At 53.7% G+C, this 19,147-nt stretch overlaps 7 protein-coding genes across 7 annotated transcripts; 4 read left to right on the forward strand and 3 right to left on the reverse strand.

Annotated features, from left to right (window-relative positions):
• Positions 1–14: 14 nt before the first annotated feature.
• BO79DRAFT_167113 (putative ATP-dependent permease ADP1) lies at positions 15–3,907 on the forward strand. Its single transcript, XM_025679362.1, has 3 exons — positions 15–1,909; positions 1,961–3,376; positions 3,445–3,907. The coding sequence occupies exons 1-3, from the start codon at positions 281–283 to the stop codon at positions 3,679–3,681; spliced, it is 3,282 nt and encodes a 1,093-aa protein (XP_025543049.1). The 5' UTR covers positions 15–280; the 3' UTR covers positions 3,682–3,907.
• A 773-nt stretch (positions 3,908–4,680) lies between these two features.
• Positions 4,681–5,852, forward strand: BO79DRAFT_188869 (cornichon family protein; the record flags this gene model as incomplete). Its single annotated transcript, XM_025680618.1, has 4 exons — positions 4,681–4,847; positions 4,929–5,084; positions 5,148–5,214; positions 5,277–5,852. 4 exons carry the CDS (start codon positions 4,681–4,683, stop codon positions 5,367–5,369), a joined length of 483 nt encoding a protein of 160 aa, XP_025543050.1. The 3' UTR covers positions 5,370–5,852.
• Positions 5,853–6,032: 180 nt separating this feature from the next.
• Positions 6,033–7,963, forward strand: BO79DRAFT_235527 (WD40 repeat domain-containing protein). The gene is made up of 2 exons (XM_025684486.1): positions 6,033–6,207; positions 6,304–7,963. Exons 1-2 carry the CDS (start codon positions 6,085–6,087, stop codon positions 7,930–7,932), a joined length of 1,752 nt encoding a protein of 583 aa, XP_025543051.1. The 5' UTR covers positions 6,033–6,084; the 3' UTR covers positions 7,933–7,963.
• A 259-nt stretch (positions 7,964–8,222) lies between these two features.
• BO79DRAFT_235528 (EF hand domain protein) lies at positions 8,223–11,840 on the reverse strand. Its single transcript, XM_025684487.1, has 6 exons — positions 11,677–11,840; positions 11,595–11,646; positions 10,899–11,561; positions 10,698–10,868; positions 8,608–10,664; positions 8,223–8,452 (listed from the first exon to the last, which is right to left on the reverse strand). The coding sequence occupies exons 1-6, from the start codon at positions 11,714–11,716 to the stop codon at positions 8,346–8,348; spliced, it is 3,090 nt and encodes a 1,029-aa protein (XP_025543052.1). The 5' UTR covers positions 11,717–11,840; the 3' UTR covers positions 8,223–8,345.
• A 391-nt stretch (positions 11,841–12,231) lies between these two features.
• BO79DRAFT_167123 (putative MFS multidrug transporter) lies at positions 12,232–14,594 on the reverse strand. The gene is made up of 6 exons (XM_025679363.1): positions 14,295–14,594; positions 13,976–14,233; positions 13,779–13,923; positions 13,696–13,729; positions 12,971–13,644; positions 12,232–12,903 (listed from the first exon to the last, which is right to left on the reverse strand). The coding sequence occupies exons 1-6, from the start codon at positions 14,496–14,498 to the stop codon at positions 12,560–12,562; spliced, it is 1,659 nt and encodes a 552-aa protein (XP_025543053.1). The 5' UTR covers positions 14,499–14,594; the 3' UTR covers positions 12,232–12,559.
• A 511-nt stretch (positions 14,595–15,105) lies between these two features.
• On the reverse strand, positions 15,106–16,814 carry BO79DRAFT_167127 (methionine aminopeptidase MAP1). Its single transcript, XM_025679364.1, has 3 exons — positions 16,585–16,814; positions 16,100–16,498; positions 15,106–16,023 (listed from the first exon to the last, which is right to left on the reverse strand). Exons 1-3 carry the CDS (start codon positions 16,717–16,719, stop codon positions 15,373–15,375), a joined length of 1,185 nt encoding a protein of 394 aa, XP_025543054.1. The 5' UTR covers positions 16,720–16,814; the 3' UTR covers positions 15,106–15,372.
• A 346-nt stretch (positions 16,815–17,160) lies between these two features.
• bna4 (kynurenine 3-monooxygenase) lies at positions 17,161–19,106 on the forward strand. The gene is made up of 3 exons (XM_025680619.1): positions 17,161–17,417; positions 17,574–17,788; positions 17,842–19,106. Exons 1-3 carry the CDS (start codon positions 17,294–17,296, stop codon positions 19,000–19,002), a joined length of 1,500 nt encoding a protein of 499 aa, XP_025543055.1. The 5' UTR covers positions 17,161–17,293; the 3' UTR covers positions 19,003–19,106.
• The last annotated feature ends 41 nt before the right edge of the window (positions 19,107–19,147 follow it).

The raw sequence follows: 19,147 nt of genomic DNA on the forward strand, positions 1-19,147 counted from the left end.
CTCCTCTTCCCACCCACCTTTACCGCTCCTTTCGTGGCTCTCTGGTTGTGGTTTCTGTCGGTGCAATCACGTTGGTGGATATTCTGTTTTCCTGAACCTGTCAGGGAAGCCTTACAGTCCTTTAGATTGTATCCAGATGTGCTATCCTTTATTGTGATTCTCAGGCGTTCATTGTCGTCGCTGCTTACTCCGCACCCGGTCTCTCGGTCCGACAGCCCATCAGCTTGCCAGCTACCTACTAACTCAAGTGCAAAGGCAGCTCTCGCACTTTGGAGCCAGCATGCGGCTGCCATCGTCACTCCAGCTATCCCTCGCCCTCTCCCTCTCACTCTCGGCCTCTACGGTCGCAGCACGGAGCAACTACTCCGAGGCCGCCCTCGTATCTCCGCTCTTCTCCGCACTCGACGATCGTCCAGACGGTTGCCCGCCGTGCTTCAACTGCCAACTAGACGCATTCCAATGCGCCCAGTTTGCTGACTGCGATAAATTTACCGGGAAATGTGTCTGTCCACCAGGGTTTGGTGGCGATGACTGCGCGCAGCCTCTGTGTGGGTCGCTGGCCGATGGCCATCAGAGGTCCCCCCGGCAGGGCGACCAGTGCTCGTGCGAAGATGGCTGGGAAGGAATCAACTGCAACGTGTGCCAAACGGATGATGCATGCAATGCGATGATGCCAGAAGGTGAAGGGGGTGTTTGCTATAAACAGGGTGTTACCGTCAAAGAGAACTTTCAGATGTGTGACGTGACCAATCGCAAGATCCTTGATCAGCTCAAGGAGCGCAAGCCACAGGTGACGTTCTCTTGCGAGGCCGAAGACCAGACTTGCAACTTTCAGTTCTGGGTGGGCCGGGTAGAATCGTTCTATTGTGGATTGGATAAGTGCCAATGGGGCTTGGAGACTACTCATAGTCAGAACAAAACCCACTACACGTGCGAAAACATCAACTGCGAGTGTATCCCAGGACGCATGCTTTGTGGCGAGGAAGGATCTATCGATATCGGCGACTTTCTCCGGGAGTCAATCGCGGGACCTGCTACGTTCTCCTCGATCTCCACTGAGGGTGGCAGTCCGGAAGATGGTAGCACGTTCCAGGAGCCAGCTATGGACGAGTTGATTAAAGCTGTTTTTGGCGACAAGAGTATTACTCTGAATTGCAATGCTGGCGAGTGTCTGTATCGGACAGATGTTCCTGGCTACACGCGCCCGGTCAAACAGATCAACACCCCTCTTATCGCCGGCGTCATCGCGGGATGTGCCCTCTTCGTCGTTGCTGTCATTCTGTCTGTATGGTATCTTTCACGCAGGTCTTATTTTGGTCGCATTCAGCTGCCCCTTTCGGACGACGAGGACGACGAAGCGGCCAAGCTCCTGGCAGAACACAAACCAGCGGCCTTGTATTGGGACGGTGTCTCGTACTACTTGAACGGAAAGGAAATTCTAAGTGGCATTCAGGGTTCTTCTCAGCCTGGTCAGATCACAGCCATCATGGGCGCCTCGGGTGCAGGAAAGACGACCTTCCTTGACATTCTTGCTCGGAAGAACAAGCGGGGTACTGTCCGTGGCGATTTCTATGTCAATGGGGAGAAGATCAGTGACCATGACTTCAAGAGTATGATTGGCTTTGTCGATCAGGAAGATACTATGCTCCCCACCCTGACTGTGCACGAGACTATCTTGACAAGTGCGTTGCTCCGATTGCCGCGAGACATGAGCAGGGCTGCGAAGGAGCAGCGCGTGTTTGAAGTTGAAAGGCAACTTGGGATATCCCATATCAAGGATCAATTGATCGGATCTGAGGAAGGCAGAGGTCGGGGCATTTCGGGTGGTGAGAAGCGCCGAGTTGGCATCGCATGCGAGTTGGTTACTAGCCCGAGTATTCTTTTCTTGGATGAGCCTACAAGTGGATTGGTAAGATGCATCAGCCCAACTAACACTGTGCTTTTCTGACTAGCTACATAGGACGCATACAACGCATTCAATGTGATTGAGTGCTTGGTGACATTGGCAAAAACATACAATCGCACTGTCATCTTCACTATTCACCAACCGCGCTCCAACATTGTTGCTTTGTTTGACCGACTAATTCTCCTAGCTAAAGGAAAGACCGTCTATTCCGGACCCTTCTCCACTTGCCAAAGATACTTCGACCATTCAGGTTACTCTTGCCCACCAGGCTTCAACATTGCTGACTATCTTGTCGACCTCACGATGCACGCTAGCGTGACCCGCTCTCACAGCGACGAGATCAACTCCCCCTTACTAGATGTGCGTGTCGACCCCCCTAAGACGGCGTCAAGCAGCCTACGAGCTGTCAAATCTGTGGCTAGTGCATCCAACGCGAGCTTCGAGGATAGCAGCAGTACTTTCGATGCGAACAGACGACCGAAGAGTAAGCGGCGCGTCTCCCTCAAACAGAAACAGGACAGACAGCTCTACTCGCGCAAGAAGGACCCAGAAGCTCCCCCTACCCCGAAAACCGATGAAGAAGACGAGCCTTTGGATGATGCCGCCGAGGAAAACCAGCAATGGCTGCGTCTTTCTCGTCAAACAGGCACCGCTCCATCTCAAATCATGGATGACCCTGATCAGATACCCCCAGCGGCCCCCGGACAGACAGACCTTGACATTTTGGTTGCAAACTATGCGGCATCGGACATCGCACGCTCCGTGCATGATGAGATCGTAGCGGCCATACAGCATGCACGCGTGGCGAACGGGTATACCAACCCCGAGCTGATGTCAGCTCCTACTGGAACCGGCAAGACATACGCTCGCATTGGCCTCTTGCGACAATTTCTGATCCTGTCACAACGGACCTGGCGTAACTTGTATCGGAATCCTATGTTGATGCTCACGCATTATGCCATTTCTATCCTGCTCGCTGTTCTGTGCGGTTACCTCTTCTACGGCTTGACCGACGACATCAAGGGCTTCCAGAATCGGTTGGGTCTTTTCTTCTTCATTCTCGCATTGTTTGGATTTAGCACGCTTACCAGTCTAACGGTGTTCTCCGGGGAGCGGCTTCTATTTGTACGCGAGCGAGCTAATGGCTACTACCACCCGATAACCTACTTTGCGGCCAAGGTGGTGTTTGACATTGTGCCCCTTCGCCTTCTCCCTCCTATTATCATGGGTATCATTGTGTATCCCATGACTGGCTTGATCCCGGCTTGGGGCGAATTCTTCCGTTTCATCTTGGTACTTGTTCTCTTCAATCTAGCGGCCGCCAATATTTGCTTGTTCATCGGTATCATCTTCCGGGATGGAGGCGTGGCCAATCTGATTGGGAGCTTGGTGATGCTGTTCAGTCTGCTCTTCGCTGGTCTCCTGCTCAACCACGACGCCATTCCCAAGTCTGCATTGTGGCTGCAAACTGTGAGTATCCACGAACCTTTTGTTGCTGTATTCATAGAGGTTTTGTGCAAGTTACTGACTCTTGATAGCTTTCCATCTTCCACTACGGCTTCGAGGCTCTGATCGTCAATGAAGTAACGTATCTGACCTTGATTGATCATAAATACGGCCTCGACATTGAAGTTCCCGGTGCATCCATCCTGAGCGCTTTTGGATTTGATACCCAAGCTCTGTGGACCGATGTCATTGGACTGGCCGTCATCTCGGGTGCATTCATCGTAATCGCATATGGCGCGATGCATATTCTGCTAGTTGAGAAGCGGTGATAGTCTGATAAAGGTGCCGGCAATCATCTATGCCGACACACTTGATCTTGTTTTATTATGCAGCCCACGGGCTATGGTTGTTTTTGTGTACTGGTATTGACTCCGTGATGAGCATTCTGATACGACGTCTTCTTCCTATTTCTGCTTTTTAGTCCTGTTCTTGCCACGGATCTCCATTGCACCGTTAGCTAGCTAATGATGGGTTATATCTATGTAAATAGAGGTCAATTATTGAAGGTGCTTCTACTGCATATACTTGGTGATGGTGATGCTATAATGCGGACATGCGGGCTGGCCAGTAGAAGCCGCCAGATGCGGATGGAAGCACGTGTTTCCCCACGTCATCGACATGTGTTTATGATGGCAGAAATGTTATGCTATGCTATGTGTGCCCATACCGCCATTTTGACAAGTGTTTATTAAGTGGTTGAGCCTTCATATTCTGGTAGACCTTTGCATTAATGATATCATACGCTTGCTAAGCTCTGCAGCAAAAACTTTCGTAATCGAGACTGCAGTGGTGGTGATTGGCAATAGTGGCCGATGCCGCGATTACTAGTATCCGATAGCGGCTGAGCATGAACAGGCGCATAGTCCGCGGTCATGGCCATAATTGCTTTTCTCGCGCACACTGGGGCTATGGCCCTGATTTTCAGCGTCAGATAGACAGTAGTAAGTCGTAATAATGAATCGAGATTGGAAGTAAAAGTCACCAGTAACCAACTCCACGGACTTGACAGCAGATCGCGGGTCACTCCCCCGGAAGAGCCTCACCGCCTGCCAGCTCCAATCGCGGCTTTCCCCCATCGGTTCGAATCCACAATCAAGTCCAACTTCCTTCGTCTTCAGTTCTCACCTTGCACCCCTTCGCCTCTGTTTCCTCCTGTTCTATCTCCCTGCCCCCGAGTACGGCTACCTCTCCGCTCCTCTCCTCCCCCTTGTCTTCCTGTTAGCACCCTTTTCGAGTCTTTCGAGCATCTCTTTTCCATCTTGCCCACCATGTCCGGTGAAGCCTGGCTCTATCTGTTGGCGGTGTTGATTAACGCCGTCAACCTGTTCCTGCAGGTCTTCTTTACTATCATGTACAGCGATCTGGAATGGTATGTTCTTGTCTATATCCTCCCTATTGTCTCGCCGGTATCTGTCGTGTGCGTGGACGGGCTCTTGTGAGCCGCATGGGAGCTCGCCATGGATTGCGACAGCGTGATGGAACCCAACCAGCTAACCATCCCGGTTCGCTCCCGCAGTGACTACATCAACCCCATTGATCTGTGCAACCGCCTCAACGCCTACATTGTGCCCGAGGCCGCCGTTCACGCCTTCCTGACCTTCCTGTTCATCATCAATGGCTACTGGGTCGCCATCGTCCTGAACCTGCCTCTGTTGGCGTTCAACGCTAAGAAGTAATGCTGTCCTTCCAGCTCCGCCATGGTGTAGCCCAACTAACACAACCGCCCTTTCCACAGGATCTACGAGAACCAGCACCTCCTGGATGCGACCGAGATCTTCCGCAAGCTGAACGTGCACAAGAAGGTTAGACTGCATTATCTCAATCCCGCTATTGAAGGCGGACCGAGCGCTGACACACTTTGCAGGAATCTTTCATCAAGCTGGGCTTCCACCTTTTGATGTTCTTCTTCTATCTCTACAGCATGATCGTCGCCCTGATCCGCGACGAATCTCACTGACTTCGTGGCAAGACGGAACACGCACTGCGCAACGGCCGCCCGGGCTGAAGTGTCATGTAGTGCGATTGTCTTGACTTCTCCTTTGGCTAGGGAAGATTGGACGGAGCATGGTTCTGCGAGTATCGGTCTCGCTGCTGTATCCCGACGCAACTTGCGCCTCTCGTCCCGGCTGCTTGACACTGTCGTCGGTGTGCCGGCGCGTGCAGCAGAAGAGACCTTGTATATGACGTGACTATGAAAGCATATCATTGATGACAGCGAACGCGTGAGGTCTCAAGATCTTGATGTTTTTTTAGGTTTGCGGAAGAGAGATGGGCGATAGATGAGGTAATCCGATCGCCTGGGAGCAGCACGCCGGAGAGGCTGCTTGAGTTGTTCTTGTTTGCTTAGTGTACTTTCCTTGGGTTTCTGATGTTGCTAATTTCCTGTTAATGTCTTCAATAATGGTGCTGTATATACCTCAGCGGTGTGACAATGAGCGCGTACGATATCTTGATTCCTTGTAGAAGCACAGCTATGTAGATAGTAGTAGTAGATAGTAGGGTTGGTTGTCCGCCGGAGAATCTTGCGTGGGCGGTGCTTCCGCCTTCCGTAAAAGTCGGGCGTGGGACTTCTGCCGATCGTAGAAACCAAGCTTGCTTCCACTTCATTTCTCGCCGCATCGGGGAAGTTCAATTAGTTCATTCTTCCCTGAATCACAGCCATCGCAGCAATCATGGCATCATTACTCGGCGCCGGCTACGAGTCTAGCGACGATGACTCGGCGAAGCCCACTCAAGCCCAACCTACGGTGCCCTCAGCGACCACGATTGTCGCGGCGCCAGAAGTGAACACAGAGGTTTGGTCCCCCAGTTTCTCTTGAGATCGCTGCTATGCAATGAATCCCCTAAGATTACCCAATTCGGAATGTCTGGTGTATCTAACAAACCTACAGGATCAAGCTCACATGCAGATGATGCTCGCTAACACCTCATCCACTGCGCTGACCTACAACGCAACCTACGATGATCTCTCGCGGCCGTCTCAAGGCCCAGTCAACCCCTTCAAACCTGCCGGACTAGCAAACGGTCTCAAGCGCAAGAATGTCCCGACCGGATTCGCCGAAGAAGCAGCCATCAGTGAGGCGACCTTCGCCGCGCAACACCGTACCTTCCAGAGTCTAGGCTACACGCGCAACCCAGGTCTCCCGGGCCAGTTTGTCGGCAATCTTGATAGCGCAGCCAAATTTGGTGGCCGCGATGTTATTCAGATGAAGCCCTCCAAGGAGGCCTCTGCAGCGCTGCGCGCGAAGCGGCAAAAGAAGGGTGACCCCAGCATCGTTGAAGGTGAAGGTGCCTACCTCGGCCCATGGGCGAAATACCAACGCGAGGAGTTCTACGAGGAGGAGGCCGCTGACGAGGATCGCGAACTCGCCAGCGACGAGGAGTACGTCGAGGTCGACGAAGAGGAGGACCTGGCCCCGTCAGCCATGCCCGCCATGAGCAAAGAAGCCACCGACTACCAAGACGACACGACCAAGGTCGAATCCACCGAATTCCACGGCACAGAGCAGTTCGACTACCTGGGCCGCACGTACATGCACATTCCTCAAGATCTGGACATCGACCTCCGCAAAGGTCCCGGCAGTGTCAAGAACTTCATCCCCAAGAAACTCATCCATACCTGGAAATCGCACACCAAGGCCATCACCTCCCTCCGCTTCTTCCCCCGCTCCGGCCACCTCCTCCTCTCCTCCGCCGCCGACGGCAAAGCCAAGATCTGGGATGCCTACCACTCGCGCGAACTGCTACGCACTTTCTCCGGCCACTCAAAAGCCATCACAGACACCGACTTCCACCCCAGCGGCACCACCTTCCTCACAGCCTCCTACGACCGCCAAATCAAGCTCTGGGATACCGAATACGGCAAATGTCTCGGCCGCTTCAGCACCGGCAAGACCCCCCACGTCATCCGCTTCAACCCAGGCGCCGAACACTCCCACGAATTCCTGGCCGGTATGTCCGACAAGAAGATCGTGCAATTCGATACCCGCTCCGGCGAACTGGTCCAAGAATACGACCACCACCTGGCAGCCATCAACACCATCACCTTCGTCGACGACAACCGTCGCTTCATCTCCACCTCCGACGACAAATCCCTCCGCGCCTGGGAATACGGTATCCCCGTCCCCATCAAATTCATCGCCGAACCATACATGTTCGCCCTCACCCGCGCCACCCCCCACCCCAACGGCAAATACGTCGCCTTCCAATCCGGCGACAACCAGATCGTCGTGTACGGCGCCACAGACAAATTCCGCCAGAACCGGAAGAAGAGTTTCCGCGGCCACAATAACGCCGGCTACGCTATTGATATCAAGATCTCCCCTGACGGACAGTTCATCGCGTCCGGTGATAGTGGCGGCTATGTCTGCTTCTGGGATTGGAAGACGGGTAAAATGTACCATAAGATCCTGGCTGGTGGGAAGGAAGGTGGCGCGACTACTTGTCTCGATTGGCATCCGCAGGAAACTAGTAAGGTTGTTACGGGTGGGTTGGACGGGTTGATTAAGTATTGGGATTAGGGTTGTTTCGTTCGCTGTTTCTTTTTTTCTGTATAGGTGTTTTTGTGTGTTGTGTAATAGATATAGTATGCATGAAATGGGTTATATCGACTATATGATGATGCGTTTTTGAACGTGACGTATATCACTTCTTGGTCGTATTGTCCTACAACGTGATACATAACATAACAGTAATAGATAGAAGAAGAAAAGGTAGGTAGTATGATTAGTTAAATCAAGTCATGAAATCTACTATTTCCATACCATCATGCTCTCTCACACACACAATGAACCTAATATACAAACCCACCCATTACTACTTACGTCCACAAAAAAAAGTAAACACCTAAAAACTAGCCATCTCAATCCAACTCGCGACAAACGCCAACGCACGACCGCGATCCATCGCCATCCGCTGCGCAAACTCCGAGAAATTAAGCTTTGCGCCACTGCCGCCGCGTTCCTTGGCTTCTCGCTCGACCTTCTCTAGGTAAGCGAGATGGGCGATGCGAGCCTTGGATGGGGGCCGTGGCGGACTGGCCTGTCTAGGGAGAGGAGGGGCAGAGGATGATGACGAGAGGGGTAGGGGGTGGATAGGGGAGGGGGAGAGTTTGGGAGCTGTGGCTTCTGCTTCCGGGGAGGAGATGGAGGGGGAGGTGGGGGCTGGGAAGGAGGTTGTAGCGGTGGGTTCGAGACGGAGTTCGGCGGGGAGGTGGTGGCTTTGTTGGGGTGGGAAGGCGGGACTGTTGGTGCTGCTAGAGAGGATGAGGTCGGAGTCGTCGTGGTGGTTGTGGTAGGGCTCGTCGGGTTCGTTGGGTCGGTGGTGTGGGAGGGTGGGATCGTAGTAGGATGCGGTGGATGGGGGTCGGGATGATTCTTCGTAGTCGTCGTTGACTACTTCGTCGTCGTCTTCTTCGAAGGTGGACGCGTGAGAGGAGGGGGACATGGGTGTGTGTTCTGTTCCCAGGGTGCGGAGGAAGTCGTGGCTGGATCGTGGGTGCATGGCTTCTTCTTCGTCGTCGTCGTCGCCTTCTTCTTCGACTTCAGGAACGCCGAGGTAGACAACGTCGTCGTTGGGGACACCCAGGTCTGGGGTGGGAGGGGGAAGAACTGGGCCATCCTGGACGGGCTCGAGAGGTGGACTGCGGACGGAGTAGCCTGCCCGGCTGAGCAGTTCGTCCAGGGAATGGTCACGGAATGGATTAACCATCGATGACTCTGGATGCTCGTCCGGCTCGTTGTTGGTTTGCTCCGGTGCGAGTTGTGTACCGGATTCCGCCTGCTCGACTTGTTCGATTTCGCGCGCCCACATCTTACGCTCGGCCCGGGTGCGGAAGGCCTCCATAAGGAGGTCCTCTTTCGGCTTGAATAAGAGGTCGAGCAGCTCGTTGAACCCTTGCTGGGTGACTTGATACAGGATCTCTTTGCCGACATCTCTTTCGACCTCTGGAATCTCGAACCCGCCCCACCGTTCACCCACCAGGATGCTGCGAGATGAGGTTGACGGGTTGGAGCGCACGTCGTAGTCGTCGGTGAGATCATCTTGGAACCGCACCTTGGAGGAGGAGCGAGATCGGGGAGATGGGGGGTGAGACTCGGGCTGGGGCTCGTCGACATCATCTTCGTCCTCATCCTCGCTCAGGCCATCCACGTCCATGTCGCTGCGATAGCCGGGCGGAACAGTTGCGCCGTCTTCCTCATCAGTATAGAACCGTCTGCGCTGCCAGCGGTTGTGGATGCCCGTGCTGTGAGCCATGTTAACCCGGAGTCGGTCCTGAGCGCACATTCTGTTGTAGACCGCAGTACCAACGCGGGCTCGATCGACCGGGTCAGTGATATCGTTCAAAGGCACATGATATCCAAGGGCGTTCACGATATCGTAGTCTCGAACATGCTCCGGCGGGGGCCACCTGTCACTGGCACCGGAAGAGTTGGAGACATCGTCAGGGATATTACTACCATCGTCACCGTTGACTTCTCTTCTAGTGTTGCTTCCTGAAGTATGAGCCACGCCAGATCCGGATGGAGTCGCCAGGCGGGCCGCAGTTGGGAACATGGGTCGCACGCTGCCGTATTGGCTTCGCACCGCAGCGTCTCCCACAACCGAGTGTCGATCTGCGGTATCCGCGCGGTCTGCTCGTACGATCCCTTCGTTGTCCACGAGCTCCATGTCGCCGTCTTGATTCATACGCTTACCCTCTCCGGTCCTCGAGACTTCCCCGGAGGGAATGCTGCCCGGAAAGGCCGAGCTGATCGGCTGACTTCCCAGAACAACATCCCGAGCACCGCCTTCGAGAAAGTCGTCCTCCATACCTGCCACCATGTCTCGAGTCAGCTCTCTACTAAGCGCATAGTAGGCCCGGAAAACCCGTAGGAAGTCCTTCCGCTCGATGTAGCCATCACCATCAATGTCGTAGCCACGGAATACGCGCCGTAGCCGCTCGTCATTGCTCTTATTGTTGAGGCTGGCAATTCCTTTCAAGAACTCCTCGAATCCAATCAGACCATCCCCGTTGGTATCATAGAAGGCAAACATGCGGTCGTAGATCAGGCTAGGCGGCGGTGGGCGGATGGATGTGTTCGGCACGAAACACCGGTCAAACGTCTTCCTATCGATGGCCATGTAGAGCTTGTTCGGATCTTCTTCCCACTCATGGTTGGCCAAGCAGCGGAACTGGTCCCAAAGCGCATCCAACTCGGTATTTTCGAAGCTCGTCTCCTTCATGAGGCGCTTGGCCAAAGACCGAGATAAGCTGCGCGGCAGCATGGTAGGCTTCCCAGGGTACCAGACCGGCTGAGACTGTCGAGGATTGCCCAGGAATGGGGCAGGTATACGGACCTTATAGAACAGGTGTGTCTTGATGTGCACTCCCATGGCTTCGCAGGTTTCACACAGATCGTAGTCGATGCAGTTCGCGCATCTGTACCGAATACCCTGAATGGGCATGGCTCCGCAGCTATTGCAAGTCACGCCGCGATGGATATACCCGTCCCGTCTGGCCTGGTCCTCAGCAATATGGTACAGCAAGTTGAGCAGATTCTGCCCTTCTCTCGTTGGCGAGGCATCGTTATTTCCATCCCTCCACGAAAACACACTCTGATCATCCACCACCGTCTCCCCACCATCCATATTCGGTGCCGGCGGTGACTCTTCGGGAAAGGTCGATGTCGACAACGTGACCCTCTCGCCGTTCTGTCTCCGCCGCCGTAACTCCTCCCCGTAGTTATTGTCTGCATTGAATCGCATCAAGGCCCTCTCGATTCCGGCCTGCGAGATCCCCCGCCGCTGGAGCTCTACCATCAAGTATTCCCATTCCGGACAACCTTCTTGTATGAAATGTGTGGGCGGAAAGTCCAGTGCCAAGAAAGATTCCAGAAATGTGTCTTCCATCATCTCGCGCATCCGCTCCGCATGAGCTTGGGGAACCCCCACTTCCTCCATGAGCTGGTCCCGCGTTGCGAGAAGGGACGGGAGGAGGCCACTTTCCACGCGCCTTCCATCCTCTGTCTCGATGCGAAATGTTCCGTAAACTCCATTCTGGCGCTCCAGTTGTTCCAGGTGCGCGATAGCTCGCGTCGACGGGGTGTCGTCAATAGGATGATCACTGGCGTTGCTGGCTTCGCTTCTGCGTCGCCGGCGACGGACGGCTCTGCGGCGTCGGAGGGAAGTTCGGGAAGGCGACGGAGGAGAGGAGGAAATGTAGTTGTGGATGTAGACGATCGCGTAGGCGGCGGCTACCCCGGAGAGCAGGTAAAGAATGGGACGATATCGTGACAGCGCCAGCCGTGGGCGGGTGTCCGACATGGCGGGCGACAAAGAAATGTGACGGTTAGGCCGATAGGATCATGCTTGTGAGATTTCCCTGGGAGTCGCCGGTGGAACTCTCGGGGGCTGCAGGTGCTGTTGTCTCTCAAACCGCGACAGTGTGACTTGGAGAGGCTGACAGTTTGGGGTTCCGGGGAAAGTTGGCGGAGCTGGAGCCATCCAAGGCTTAAAATATTCAAAGTCCCATCACCGCCTTCTTCTGTACCTGACTCAACACCACTTCTTCTCTCTTCTCTTCCCAACGTTGACTACTCTTCTGAATGAAAATGCAGCTTGTGATCATGGGATGGGTTACTTCCAGTTAATCTCATCGAGGGAACTTGGGTATCTCATAATTGCTAACTCATATGCTACGCCTGGCACTTGAATTCTGGGTTGCTTGCTGCCTCGGTCAATATTGGTAGTAGTAAGGGCTGCGTTAATATGCATCTGATGAAATCAATTTTGTCCAAACTATAGTACTAATAGATACACCCGGGAATGCATGCATATGTACAACAAAAAAGATAATCTCCATGATCAGTCTAGTATCAGACGATCTAATGCTTCCTTTTCCCAAATCCATTTTCGTATCCGATGGATCACAACTAAGTAGATCCAACCCTTTTATCACCGGACCAGATAATGCCATCTAAGTCATCATATATGTAGTACCACCTCTAGCATGTCTTTTAACCATCCGACAGTGGCATATACAGCCACTATGCAAGTGTATACGCCCCCCTTCCTCAATGCAAGTAAGCATCCCCGCAAACTATCATCATCTACCCAAGTCCCCTTACCACCAACAGCCAGAGTCCAACCCCGAAATATATGTATATCCTACCGCGACAACTTCTTCTCTCTGATAAAGAAACTGCTAATCAACGCACAAAACACAACCCCAACCAAGAATGCGAAGCCCTTGTTCGTGGCCCAGCCATAACAGCTACGAACGATCTTCGCAGTAGTCGGATCCAGGGTCTTAATGAAGTCGAGACTTTGACGGACACCGTCGACAATCTTATCAATGTCTTTGCTGTCGCGGAGGGCAAAGTGCAGGCGTTCGCGGAGGAGTTGCTGAACGACTGTTGAGGAGAGGGAGAGGCCGATGACGGAGCCGAGGGAGCGGAAAAGGTAGGAGCAGGCTGTCACGACGGCTTGGTCTTCGGGTGTGGAGTTGGAGACTATTGGAATGAGGTTAGAGAATCGGGTTGTGGAACTGATGGGGAGTGAAGCGAGGAAGAGGCTTACTGAGACTGATTAAGGTAGAAGTTACACCGATACCGTTTCCAAAGGCGCAACCGACCATGCCTAGTACTAGGACGGTGGTGTTCTCGGTGACTGCACCAGAGGCCATGAAGATGGTGGTAAGGCCTATCGTGAGGCCGGTGTATGCGGCAATGGTGAGCCAGTAGAATTTGCCCGTCCACTTCATGATGTAGCCGGCGAAGAGGGAGCCACTGACGCCGGAGATGATGCTAGGGAGAAGTCGAAGACCGGCAACGGTGGCGGAGACGCCGTCGACGGCTTGGAAGAAGAGAGGGATGTAGAATAGGGCGGCGAGCCAGCCGCCGAAACTGAAGAAGTTACAAGCGTATGCGGCGAAGAAGGTCCGGTTGAAAATGATGTGGCCGGGGGCGAATGGTTCGGCGGCGTAGAAGACCTCTATAACAATGAAGAGAGCGAAGAGAGCTGTGGAGACGCTCAGAGAAACGATGGTAATCGGCATTGTCCAGGAGACGTTGCTGCCACGGTCCAGACCGAGGAGGAAGCCGAAGACTGCGCCGACAAGGACGATGGCGCCGGGAAAGTCGATGCGGCGCAGTTTCGTCTTCCAGTGGCTGTCTTCCTGGGCGGGGAGGTCGAGCATGACAGTCACGGCGATGAAGGCGAGAATGCACAGGGGGACTTGAGCGATGAAGGCCCTGGGTTAGGTTAGAGGAGGGTGCGTAACGAGAGTGGTTGAAGGAACGTACCATCGCCAGCCGATAAAGTCGGATAAGATACCACCTGCATAATCGGTTAGAGAGTTCCAATCGTTGCCATTGATCGAGCGTACCTAGAGGGGCACCTATGCCGGAGCCCGTCGCATAGATGATATTGATCACGCCCTGCCAAACACCCCGGTCCCGGAGAGGAACAATGTCACTCATCAGGATACTCACGACGGTGGTCATACCGCCGCCACCAATACCTTGGAAAACCTGGCCATCGTCAGTTACTGTCTCGAAGAGAGAATACAACAGTTCAACCTACGCGTGCAGCGATGAGCTGATCGATGTTCTGCGCAAGACCGCAGAACAAGCAACCGATGCCGAAGATGGCATATGCGAACAAGAGACATGCTTTGCGACCAAAGATATCACTCAATTTGCCGTAGAGCGGCTGAAACGAGGTCAAAGTCAGAAAGTAGGAGGTGGCGATCCAGCTGGTCAGGTTGAGGGCCTCCAAGTCACTGCCAATCTGCCCATAACTGGCCATAATGATGGTTTGGTCGGCTGCGGAGAGGAATACCTGGGCGGCATTAGTATTACCGAGGAATCTCCTATGCGCAAATAGATGGGGAATCACATACTCCCAGAGAGATAGCCGGAATGATATACCTTAGGCCCTTCCCGGCCTCGGAAGCATCTTTGGCCTGGTCCTCCTGGGGCGGAAGAGTCTGCTCGCCGGACTCAACATCCTGACGGCCAAGGTTGGGAATAGCCCCCGTGGTAGAGACATTGCTTTGGGGACCCAGCAACGGGGAGGTCTCGGAAGGAATCCTTTCTGGAGACATAGTGGGGGAATGACTCTAGAGAAGGGTAATCTCCATTACCAAGGGGGCCAGGGAGTCGACACAAAGTCGAGAAGGTGGAGAAGAAGGAGGGGAGAATGAAGCGAGGGAAGAGTCACCGATTGTCAGAGGCAGAAGGGCGAATAAGTAATAACTGCTCACTAAAGGACTCACTAACTAGACTTCCACTAGTTGGGATAATGGGCCCCTGCGCTATTGTCACGTGGAGATAAGCATCTTTTCCCCACTTGCGGAAATACCGTCAGAGACCGTCTTGATTGGTTTTATCGGCAACATAACTGCCATCTCTCGCTCGGCCGAGGCACGACATTGAGGGATCATCCTCGATGGTTACACAGAATTGGAGCCGCGTAGGCAAGTGTCACTTGTGGATGTCGATTTAGACATGGCCATACATACTCATCCGAGGAGAGTTGTCAGAAAAATACAGATAAGGGAGAGACTTCCTCAAAACGGAAACGGGTCCGCCCGCCCCGATGGCGATGGTCTCTTCTCGGATATCGCAATCGCAACTCTATCGTTAAGGCTATCTTCTCCGATCCGGCCGCGTACGTAATGCTAACTACGCTCTCCTGTGATGATTTCGCTGGTAGTTTGGCTTGGTCCACCTTCATCCTGGTCTGATAGTAAACTATACTGCGACAACGCAATGCCAGACACCAAAATACACAAACATGGATAAGGTCATGGTCCACTCCTATACACTAAGGATATCTTCAACGACGAACAAAGACAGCGGCATAATAATCACTAAGAACACCCCAAAACAGTGCCAATACAGCACGCATCACACCCAACCCTCGTAATCATAAACGCTCTATCTCGTTACGCTATCTGCATGCAATGTACTTGAAACTCACGCTTCCGCAGCAGCCGGAATGGGCACAGGCCCACCGGGCGAGTCGGGGAAGCGCGCCGTCAGCACCTCAACACCATCCTCCGTAACCAAAAGTGTATGCTCGAACTGGGCGGAGAAGGCTCCGTCGGCCGTGGAGCTGGTCCAGTCATCGGGCCAGGTACGATCGCGGTGGGTACCCTGGTTGATCATGGGCTCGATGGTGAAGCACATACCGGGCTTGGCAACACCAACGGCCTTGTTCTTCGCGTAGTGAGGAACGTTAGGAGCGCAGTGGAACAGCTGGTTGATACCGTGACCGCAGTAGCTCTTGACCACACTGCAGTCCCGGGACTTGGCGTGCTTCTCGATCACATTGCCAGGGTCGCGGAACAGCATGCCCGGCTTCACCAGCTCAATGGACTTGTCCAAGCACTCACGCGCCGTCTCAACCACGCGCACCGCATCGGGGTTGGCCTTGGCCTTGTCACCGACATAGTAGGTCTCGTTGATGTCTCCGTGGAAACCGTTGTGGTACAGCGTGACGTCAATGTTGACAATGTCGCCGTCCTCGAGGGGTCGCTGGTCGGGGATACCGTGGCAGATAATCTCGTTGATTGACGTGCAAACCGACTTGGGGAAATTGTAGTAGTTGAGGGGGGAGGGGTACGACTGTAGTCAATCGCATCAGCACCAAACCAAACCACCACTAAACATCATAACTCAATATGCCCGGAAAAGCACTCACTTCACGCTCGATACAAGCCTTGTGAACCACCTCATCAATGTAATCGGTCGTGACACCGGGCTTCAACTCCCGGGCAGCAATATCCAGCACCTCACGGGCCAGACGGCACACCTTGCGCATGCCCTCCTGTTCCTCCTTACTCAGGATCTTGATGTTGTTGCGGCCAACGAACTTCTGCTCGGAACGAGGAATGCCATCCTTGGCGTAGTCGGGGTGGGGGATGGTCTTCGGGACGGTTCGCGGAGCCGACAGCGGGTAGACAGGGCGCAGGTTGCCGGCAAACTGGAAGGCAGGGAAGGGGTTGTACAAGCCGGTTGCTGGATCTGGTTCAGAAACTACTTTAGGAGTGAAGAGGTTGGCCAGGAAATTACTCTTCTTGTGAATAGTCTTGTGTTCGCTCTGCATCGGACCAGTCAGCATTCGCAGATCACCTCGAAAAACGTTCAAACCCACGTGAGCCGGATGGGTCACGTAAGGTAGCCTACCCAACTCCGTTTGAAACAGTCCTGCGAGCAGAAGAAGCTATCCGTGCCCGCCTTGAGGCATGTCGGACACTGCAACGTGCCTGCGTTCTTGTCACAGTCCAGCCCCATGCATTTCCGCGTTGCGACTTCCGCCATTTTGAGATCGAGCTATATCGCGAATGTAAGAGAATCAGGTAAATGACCGCTAGGAAAGAAAGAATCGAGAAAAATGGTCGCCGGAGGAATATAAGTTGGGCTAGAAGGGAAAAAATGGGACAATCCCCCGCGGATGGGCCTGGCGTGGCGTGGCGCTTATCCGCCCGGCCAATTCCAGGCACTCCATTCCCGCTTTGGGTTAGTGTGGGCTGTTTGACCTTAGCCTGAACTGGACTAGTGTATCCGGTCTTACCCTAAGTAAGCGCCAACAAGCGCGCGTAACCGGCGTCAAGGGTCCTCAATGGGACATGCTCGTTGGTCAATCAGTCCCGATGCTTATCGGCGGGGAGCGGCTAGAACAAACTCCTGTTGGCCGTAAAAATGTTCCACAGACCCACCGCCATATGGAAGAAAGAAGGAATGCGTGTGACGCAGCTGTCAGTTGCCATTTCAATATCAGTTTAAGCTCGGCCGATCTGCAGGTCTTTATACTACGCAGACTCGGGATCATCTCCAAGACTCCCAAATCACATCAAGTGTCCAGGTAGACTCTCGATCACGGACTCCGGTCAACATGGCGGAACCGTCTGCTGGACGACAGAAAGTGGTCATCGTGGGTGCTGGCCCGGTGGGGTCCCTGGCGGCTCTCTACGCTGCAGCTAGAGGCGACGATGTTGAGATGTACGAACTACGCGGAGGTTAGTCGCTATACGCTGCCAGGTTATCCTGGATATCCTGCTTCCCTTGCCATCCGACAGGCTGCGATGACTCTATCATCATCGACCCCGCATCTTCCTGATGACTCGATCTCTATCAAGAATGGGGCCATTCTCACACTACATGTTGATTTACAGATCTGCGTGATCCAAACACAATTCCTCTGAATTTCACCAAGTCCATCAATCTCGCCCTCTCCGAGCGGGGAATCACTGCCATGCGGCAGGCGAATCGAGAGGAGCTCATCAAGCGCGTCCTCGCCGACGCCATCCCCATGCACGGACGTATGATTCATGGCCGAAGCGACGGCAAGCTTTGGGAAGCTGCGCAAACCTATGACGTCCACGGCCGGGTATGCCTTCAGCCCTCTCATTCTCCAACAAATCCATCTAACATTGTCCTTAGGCCATCAATGCCGTTGACCGCGGCACTCTCAACAATGCCCTCCTGGATGAACTGTCGCGCACGCCAAACGTCAAGATATTCTTCAACCACAAGCTCACCGGCGCCGACTTCCGCACCAACCGTGCCTGGCTCGAACGCCGCACTCCGGGCACCGCTTACACTCCGGAATCAGTGACCGAGATCGAAATCACCTTCGACTACCTCATCGGCGCCGACGGTGCCCACTCCGCCTCCCGCTATCATATGATGAAGTTCGCCCGAGTAGACTATCAGCAAGAATACATCGACGCGCTTTGGTGTGAATTTCGCATACCCCCACACCCAGAAACAGGAGACTTCCAGATCTCTCCCAACCATCTACACATCTGGCCGGGCAAAGAATTCATGTTCATTGCGCTTCCATCGGCTGATAAATCCTTCACCTGCACGTTATTCGCACCAGCCTGGCACTATGAGAAACTGGAAAAGAGCTCACCGCAAGACCTTGTGACCTCCTTCGATTATAATTTTCCCGGCGTCTGTCCCAACCTGATTTCGCCTGAAGCCCTATCCCAGCAATTCACCGAGAACCCACACCTTCCTCTCATCAGTCTGAAATGTAAACCACACCACTTCGGCTCCAGCGTAGTAATAGTCGGCGATGCTGCACACGCCGTCCTGCCTTTCTATGGACAGGGACTGAACGCCGGACTTGAAGATATCCGCGTTCTCTTCTCTTTTATGGACCAATACGGCGTCTATGACGATCATGTCAGTCCTACACCTGAAGCTCGAGCCTCTGCCCGTGCCGCAGCATTGCAAGCATACACCAACCAACGCACGGCCGATACATGGGCCATCAACGACCTGTCCAAGCAGAATTATCTGGAAATGCGTTGGGGAGTCAAGAGTCCCGTCTACAAGTTGCGCAAGACGGTGGAGGAGACACTAGACCGCTATGTACCGAGCCTGGGATGGCAGACACAGTATTCTCGGGTAAGCTTCAGTAACCAACGGTACTCGGAGGTTATTGCGTCTGTGAAGAGGCAGGGGAAGTTGCTAGGCGTTGCTGGGCTGGGGTCGGTCCTGGTGTCGGTGATGATCGGGGCTGGGGTATTGATGAGGTGGCCGGAGAGGTTGTCGTTGAGAGCTGTGTGGAGGACGTTGTTTGGAAGAAACTGATGGAATCCTCCGTATTTGTCTTTTGTTTGAGCTTTTTTTGCGTTATAACAGTATGTTATGTAAGTATAGCTGATGTTTTTTTTGTTGCGAGACCCGACTGCATGCAACCATAGAATGACGCCAAAAGCACGTAAATCTGCATGAT

This window comes from Aspergillus costaricaensis (genome assembly GCF_003184835.1).
Source record: "Aspergillus costaricaensis CBS 115574 unplaced genomic scaffold BO79scaffold_5, whole genome shotgun sequence".
NCBI lineage: Eukaryota > Fungi > Ascomycota > Eurotiomycetes > Eurotiales > Aspergillaceae > Aspergillus > Aspergillus costaricensis.